Source organism: Trichosurus vulpecula, chromosome 6 (assembly GCF_011100635.1).
Source record: "Trichosurus vulpecula isolate mTriVul1 chromosome 6, mTriVul1.pri, whole genome shotgun sequence".
NCBI classification, from domain to species: Eukaryota; Metazoa; Chordata; class Mammalia; order Diprotodontia; family Phalangeridae; genus Trichosurus; species Trichosurus vulpecula.
This window is the reverse complement of record NC_050578.1, coordinates 282,283,456-282,291,600: the sequence shown is the minus strand read 5'-3', so window position 1 is coordinate 282,291,600 and position 8,145 is coordinate 282,283,456. Positions and strand designations below refer to the sequence as shown.

The following is an 8,145-nucleotide window of genomic DNA, read 5'->3' as shown; positions in this document are numbered from 1 at the left end:
CCGAGGAGCCACAGAATCAGATCAGGCTAGGACTCTTGCCGGCTTCCAGGTCAACCTGTGCCAGAAAGGAATCCCCATCCTGACAAGGCGGTGCCTGTTGTTGGCCATTTGTCACCCCCCCTGGGGGCAGCCTTTTCTGCGCTGGGACAGCTCTTTCTCATTGGGAGGAAGCTTCTCCTTACCCCACTGGGGCCAGTCTTGTGCTCTGGAGACAAACTGGACAGCTGGCTTCCTCCTTCCCTTCAAGTACTTGAAGACAGCCCTTGTGTCCCCCTGAGCTCTCTCCTCTCTGGCCCCATTCCTTCACCCCATCGTCCTTCCCCATTCTTCATCGGGGCACTCTCCACTTAGCAGCAAATGACCTTGTAAGCCCAGAGCCAAACAAAACACTCAGTGGGATCTTAGCAGGACAGAGGACAAGGGACTAACCCCTCTGTATTCCTGGAAGACACACCTCTCTTTATTCAGCTTCTGGCTGCCATGTCACATTATCTCCCACCTCTGGGCCTTTGTCTTGGCTGTCTCCCATGCTTCATCTCCCTGGCTTCCTTCAAAACTCAGATAAAATCCCACCTTCTTCAGGAAGCCTTTCCAAGAGAGAAAGACAGACAGAAACAGAGAGACAGCAACAAACAGAGAGACAGAAATGAGAAGCGCTGGGATATTTTGGATTATTTTGAAAGCCTGTACTCTCTTCTTCCTGTTACTAATTACTGTAAGGGGGGGTGGCCAATGGGAGCCCCATCTCCAGAGCACACACATCTGGGTCCTTATGTGTTGTCTCCCCCATAAGACTGAATGACCGGAGATGGCCCTCAGCTCTAACTCCTGGAGCCAGACCAAACAAGTATAAATCCTCTTTGCAACCATCAGCCCTTCGAGGTTTGAAGCAATCGTGCATCCTCTGACTTAAATTGTTTCTGTTTTGGCCAGAAACTTTGAGGGTCTTTACTTCCCAGACTGATTTTTTTTTTAAACTAGGTAAAGAGGCCATTCTTTGCTTTATTTCTTACCTAGCCTTAATCACTGAATGGGTGTTGCCTCAGTCAAACTGAGACCTGTTAAAGAACTTAGCTTAAAAAGGCCAAGGTGCCCCACTGCATCCTGGGTGATCTCCAATTGTCCTGACCCAGATGGCTCCTGAGGAGAGAGTGAGGCTAGTGACTTTGCACAGCGCTGCCTCCTTTAAATCCCGTTCGCTTGCATGTCCGGGCATCCCCCCTCTATGAGAATGAAGGATAACCAACAACAACAGACCATGAAGTGCCCGAGAGACGGAAGGATTTTTGCCTTTTGTTGGCTCTCCCCGGTACACAGTAGGCTCTTAATAAGTGTCTGTTGGACAATTGTCATGGCAGTGTCATTGGCCATTGCTTGGGACTGGCCATTCAACCAGGGCTGATTTACCTTACAGTCTGCATGATCTCTTCATCTTTCCCCCAAGAAGAAGCTGAACCACTTTATCAAATTTTACGAGACCCTTGCCACCAGCTGCCTGCAGCCCACTCCCTTGATCTGGGGCCTTGTCACCCTGTTCCCAGCACAGATTTCTGAGTGTGGCCATGATGGCAGCTCCCGGTGCTCCCACTGCCTCCTTTTCCAGATGCTTCTTTAATGGGTCCTAGAATTTTGCCAGGAATCAGTCTTGTTCAGCAGCCCACAGGTTGCAGACTGCATTCATTCTCTTCCCTGTTGAGATCACTGGGGCACATGCCCTTCTGTAGCCCCCCTCCTGTTCTCCTTGACCTTTTAAACATCCCACCAGACTATGGCTCCTCAACCACTGGCCCATTCTTTTGGGACCTGGGCACATGTGTATGTTCCTCTGCTTTCTCCTTAGCTTAGGGATCAACTGTCTACTAGCTTTTGTTGTTCCTTTCTTTACAGGCCAAAGGTCAGTCTTCTTGGGGGCTGGGATGGGAACTGAAGCAAAACCCCAGGTGAGAAGCTCTTTTATCTGGTCCAACCAGAACAGAAGGGCTTATTTTTCTTTTGATTCTCCTCTCTTCCTCAGTGTGGCCGACCAGCTTGGGCCAGGATTCGGTGTTCTTGAGGCAACTCTGAGGGGCTGTTACTCACAGGTCCCTACTGGTGTGCTTCCGAATAATTATCAGCCAGTAGCTCAATTAGCTTTTAGCAAAGGTATTTAATAAGGGGTTATGGTACAAATAGTTGATATAAAACATTGCCCCCAAATCAGGGATATATTCTCCCCCTGCACACCCAGGGATGGAGGGGAGGGCAATGGACCCAAAGGTAAGGAGGCCTCTGTGTCGGGGACATGTGTGTCAAAGGAGAAGCTCACCGCTCTTGGGGATCACAAGCCACCCTGCATCTCTCTCTCTCTCTCTCTCTCTTTCTCTCTCATCTTCATGTAGTTGCTTCCTTACAGCTCTCTGAAGGTCAGCACTTTGGTAGAATCCACCCTGAGGGCATCTCACTCCTTGAAGCTGCATTCTCTCTTGGGTGGCTATCTTTCTACATCTATGTTTGTGTGTGTTTGCCAAGGTTTGTGTTCTGTGTCACCGGCTCTGCTCCTGGCTGGATTTGTGTCTGGTTTCTCTGATAACATGGTCGTTGTGGGGTAGGGGCTGACATCCCCTTGGGGTCACTCCCCCTGCCCTTTGCTGCTCTCTCATAGAGGTGCAAGGCTCTGCCATCTCAAGGCACTCCAGAGCCTAGAGTCCTCCTCTGTGGATGCACTGCTGCATTTAGGCCTAGGCCTGGGTCTGGGTGGGTTAGTTTAAGGTACCAGCTGTTGGGACTTGAAACAGGAATAAGGAATGGCTGCATTTCTATAACACTTTCTGGTTTGCAGAGCACTGTGGGGAAGAGAATTAGCGCCTCCCTCCCCTTCCTTTTCCAGGTGAACAAATCAAAGCTCCAAGAGATATGGAGGGATGTCCATGGTAACACCATAGGGAGGAGTATTGGCAGAACTGGAACCCAAGGCCCTCGGCACTCCCTGGGAGCTGGTGATTGGGGTTGAGTGTGTGTGTGAGAGAGGACTGAGACAGAGAGACAGACAGAGACAGAGAGGGAGACAGAGAGAGATAGGGAAGGAGGAGAAAAGCCAATGAATCCATTAGGCTTTTCACGCAGAGCCCCCGCAGACGAGGGCTTGGGCCCCGGGAGGACGGCCTCCCAGGGCTGCCTCCCCGCTCCCCAGCCCCAGGGAGTGCCCCCCTCCCCATGGGAAGCCACAGGGCCACGGGCTGCAGTGATTGAAGAAGAAGCCGCTGTTTCCGTGGCCTCATCTCGGCGGCCCCGGGCCAGGCTGGACAGCGCTGCGCCGGGCTCAGCTGGGGAACCGACCGGATGATCCCGCGCCCGGCGCGGGGAAGGGAAGGGAAGGGAAGGGAAGGGAGGGCAAGGTCCAGCTCGGGGCGGTGGGCACAGGCGCCCCTCCGCCCCTCCCCACCGCCCTGCCCCCGCAGGCCGGACGCCGAGCCGCTGGGCTGGGGGAGGGGCGCCGGAGAGCTGGGGGAGGGGCGGGGCCTGTCCCGGGAGGGCGGGGCGGGGGCGGAGGAGGAGGGTGGCCACTGAGCGCCGGGCAGAGCCGAGCCAGAGCGGTGAGCTCAGCGAGCGCGGCGGCGGCATCTGCGGAGGTGCGGGACGCGAGCGAGGCCGAGCAGGCAGCCGGACCCCGAGCCCGAGCCCCTCCCGATCGGCTCCCGAGCCCCTCCCGATCCCCTCGCCTCCCGCGGCCGCCCGCGCCCAGCGAGCCCAGCTTGCCCGGTCCGCACCAACACAGTCCCCGCCGCCGCCGCAGCCATGGGGGTGGAAGGCTGCACCAAGTGCATCAAATACCTGCTCTTCGTCTTCAATTTCGTCTTCTGGGTGAGTGGGGGCCCATGGGCCGGGCTCGGGGGGCGGCGATCAGGAGGGCGGAGGGGTTGGGGGAGAGCCCGCGCCCTCTCGGGAGGCCCAGCGGGACGACTGGCCGGCCTTGGCCGTGGGAAGGGTCCTTGGCCTGCGCTCGCCGCCGCGTACGTGTGTGTGCGGTGTGTGTGTGCAGTGTGTGCGGGGTGTGTGTGTGCGGTGTGTGTGTGCAGGGTGTGTGTGTGTGTGTGTGTGTGTGTGTGTGTGTGCGCGCGCGGTGAGCGTGGGCACGTACATGGGGACATGGGAGGGGGGCACAGACAATGGAGCTCCTTCCGCGGGCGTTCTCGGGTGGGGGTGGTTTGCCAGGGAAGGGCCCTCCCCCGCACCCCCTTCCCACCGCCCCGCAGCTCAGCCCCAGGGAGGGGGGTCCAAAGGACTGGGAGTGGGCTTGAGGCGGCGGCCGAGGTGAAGTTGTCCAACCACCTGTGAGCGTCTGTCCGTTCGTCCGTCCGTCCAGCAGGCTGTCCAGGCTTCTGTGGCCGCCTGGAGGCGCGGGGGTGGAGGGGCGGTCCTAGGGCGGGGAGGCCCCACGGCGGTCAGAGCCCACAGCTGTTGCTGGGGAGCCTCCGAATCTGGCCGCTCCCTCCGCAGGGGCTTTGGGGTATGGACAGCCGACGAATGGGGGGGAGGGGTGCTGCGCCTCTCCCTGGCTCGGCCCCTGTTACGTTTGGGGGGGCACTGAAGGAGCCTCTGGTGTGTGCGTGTGAACGTGAACGACGTAGCCTCCGGCTCTGGAAGCTGGAGCTGGGACTCCACGACAGATAGCGGGCTTCTAGCTCATCCTCAAGGCTAGGCGGGCTGCAGGTGGGGCAGGGGTCCTTGAACACTCCCCCTCCGGATCACTGAGCCAAGTCCCAGTGGAGCCCAGAAGGGCTCTGCCCCCTCCACTCCCCACAGCCCAGGCCCAGGCCCACCATGTCGCCACCCCCTTCCTGGGCCTCGCTCGGAGAGAGCCTACAAGAGTAGGCTTGTTCGCCCTCCCAAAGAGGGGAGCCGGCATGGGGATGGGCATGGGCACGGGACAAGTCTTGTGTGAGGAGGTGGCAATGAGACCTGGGGCCTGCCAGCCCTGGGGGTGGGCACCTTCCACTTAGTTCCCTGCTGTCGGGGGCTCACCCCCAAGGCCCAGAGAGGTTCTCTTTCTCACACACAGAGGGCTGGCGGGGTGGGTTGCCAGGAGCAGGCTCTTGGGGAATGTTCGTGGAAGCCATGAGGGAGGAGGAAAAGGGAAGCATGAGAGACCTGACTCCCCCCCACCAAAAATGTGCTTTTCCTTTAAGGTGGGCCAGGTTGTCAAGTGGGGATGCCCAAGGTAGGTGATTGACAGACAGGTAAACCTTTTACACCCCTTGGGGTTCCAGCTCTGTTCTAAGGGTAAGCAAACAAGTTAGCCTGCCCTTCCTGGGCACACAGGACCCTACCCTTCTGTGGCCCTGTCCTGCCTACCCGAATCCTAGCTCTAATGAACTTGAGTGTTGTGTGTAATCTTTGGGTCTTTCTCCAAGGGTGAAGGGCCCTGGGAGGAGCCTGGACTGGGGAGGGTGTGTGTGTGTGTGTGTGTTGTGATTAGGTGTGTGTCTGGTCTGGGGAGGGGAGCAATGTGTATGTAGTGTGTATATGTGGTATGTGTGCGGAGTGTGTGTGTGAGAGACCCATTGGGGCAGACAATACCTGGACTGCCATTCTGGAGCTCCCTAAGGTGTGCAGAGTCCATGGGTCCTGCCTGCTTTCTCTCATTTCCTTGGGAGGGAAAGATTGCCACCTGTAGTCCTTACATTTTACTGATAAGGACACTGAGGCACACAAAGATGAAATGACTTGATTAAGGTCATTAAGTTAGTGGCAGTGGTAGGGTCTGAACCCACGTCTCCCCCTCCCCCTTCCCGTGTCCCCTTCATCTAATTGGCTCTGAGGGCTTGGGCTCTGCAGCTGGCCTCCAACTCCCTGGGGGTGGCTGTGTCTTCGGTTGCTACCCTGGGGGGCGGGGGATGTGGGTCTGGTGGGGCCCCACAGGTTCTCTCTCTTCCTGGCCTTAGGTTTTGTTTTCTGGCTTCTCTCTTCCTGGCTTTAAGTTTTGCTTTCTGTTGACCTCTGTTCCAGAGGTGGGGGGTGGGGGCTTTGGTTTCGGTTTCCTGTCTTTCTCAGATGGTGTGGCTTCATTTTGGAGCCAGGGATGAGCCGATCGGAGCAGAAGGATGTGTGCCTGCGCTCCTCCTGCAGCCTGTCCCCTCCCTCTCCTCAGATGTCCTGGGGGAATGCTGGAATCTTGGCCCTGGGGGCCCTTCCTTGGCAGGCAGCCCCCTCCGGCTGAGGGCTCTCAGTAAGGGTAAATGGTTTCCAAGTGGCAGCTTGGGGTAAATGTGTCCAAGCTGGTTGGGGCAGCTGGATAGTTGCAGGCTTGTGGGGCCCGGGATGGAGGGAGCCCTCTCTGGCCCCCGGGGACCTGGTCTCTAGCCCTGCTGCTGTACACCATGCCCAACAGGAGCTGCTCTCTCTGGACAGCTTCCCTGCCAGTGACCCAGGAGGGCACATAGCAGAGCCCTTATTGGGCAGATGGGCACCCAGGAAGGAAGGAGCCGGGCTGGCATACTGGTGGCTCATGCAGGTTTCTCTCCACGTCGGGAGAGTTGAGAGAGCTGGAGTCCAGGCCTGATGCTGGCGCTAACTGGATTGTGACCTTGGCTGGAGCACCCATGAGGGAGTTGTAGGCCCTGAGGCCTAATGTAAACTTTGCCCCTTCTCCCTGCTCTCAGTTTGTCCATCTGTAAGATGGACCAGATAATCTTAGTTCCCTTCCACCTCTCAGTCTTTGATCCCAGCCCCTCTGGAGGCTCACTTTCTAACTGCCAAATAGGGGGTGAATCCCCGCTGGGCGTCCCTCCTAGGGCTGGCCTGAGAGGGTCCAGCTTGGGGAAGGATTGGCATTTCCTGGGCCCAGGATAATGTCACAGAGGGGGTGGGGACACTCTGAATGTTCTCATCCCTCTCCCACCCCCCAGCCACGAGGTGCAGCAGGCAGAAGGTGACCTGAGAACAGCCTCAAGGTGGGGAAAGGAGGTGTCTCCCCAGTTGTTGGGACTTCGTGGCCTGTGGAGCCCTGGAGTGCAGAAGAGGCAGGTCTGGGCGTGGTGGGGGCCAGTTAGCCCCCACGTGGCCACATGCACTTTGGGCATCTCTTTGATTTGGTGAGGCAACCAGCTGGCTAGAGGGGACAGCTGAGGAAAGAGGGCATGATAATGCCCTGGGGATGACAGGTAGACACCGTGTGGACTGTCCTTGTCTAGGTTTCAGTGTCCTCCTCTCTTCAATGGGGACAGTTCTCTTGGAGACCTTAGGGAACACCAGGAATGGGAGAGCCTTTGATCAGGATGGTGGGCACCAGAGCTGAGAGCAACCTGGACTCCAGGCCCTTCTAGCCCCCCCCAATCTACAGGGGGCTCATTCTGACAGCTCCACTGGCCACCTTCTGGGCCACGGTCATTGATTAACAATAGTGCCGAAGCTGCTCTTCTCCCGTCCGTGGGGATGTCGGCCACTGTGTGTAGGATCTCTCAGAAACAGGGCTGCTGTGACCCAGGTCTGGCTTCTCTTCTCCCTCCCCAGTGCCTCAGTGGAGCTCTGAGGTTGGCTGTGTAAGGAGGAGGGAAACAAGTGGTGAGCCACAGAATGAGGCTCGTGGCTGGGGAGCCCCCCCCCGCCCCCGGGCACCAGGCAGTGGCTCCTGCGCTTCGGAGTGGGGGATCTGCCAGAGTGATGGCAGTTAGGGCAGACCTCAGGAAGGGGCAGGTGGCTTCCCCAGTAAACAACCACACTTTCAACCTCAAATTTCCGGTCTCTTCTCCTTCTGTCTTGGTGGTAGTTGGCAGGATTTCATTTCCAAAAGTCCCCCCAACACTCTCTTCACAGAATCGTGGCAGGGTGAGGCTGGGGAGAGCTATGTGGACAGTATTCTCCGTAAGCTGTGAGAGGTTGAGTGCCTTCTGAAATCTATCTGGAGCTGGGAGGCACCTCAGAGAGTATGTGAGGGCATCACCCAGCTAGGGGCAGAGATGGGCACTTCCTGCCTCATCCTGTCCTGGGTCTTGCGTCTCCAGGTGGTGGGGGTGGGGTGGGGTAGGGAGGGGTCATCTTTCCTCTGCCTCTTGAGGAAAGGCCAGGTAGAGTTAGCCCCTGGAAGCTTGGACTTAGTCCCAGATGCTGCCCCCTGGCATTTCCTGATGAGCCCTTTGAGAGCTCCCCACCCCCGTCAGAGATAGGCTT

General features: G+C 57.7%; 1 protein-coding gene across 1 annotated transcript in view; it reads left to right on the top strand.

Moving 5' to 3' along the window:
* The first annotated feature begins 3,555 nt into the window (after positions 1 to 3,555).
* The window catches only part of CD81 (CD81 molecule), a 34,099-nt gene continuing 29,509 nt past the window's right edge, over positions 3,556 to 8,145 (top strand). The window contains exon 1 of the mRNA XM_036763046.1: positions 3,556 to 3,840. Within this exon, the coding sequence (XP_036618941.1) occupies positions 3,775 to 3,840 (66 nt within the window). The 5' untranslated portion in view covers positions 3,556 to 3,774. The remainder of the gene's footprint in view (positions 3,841 to 8,145) is intronic.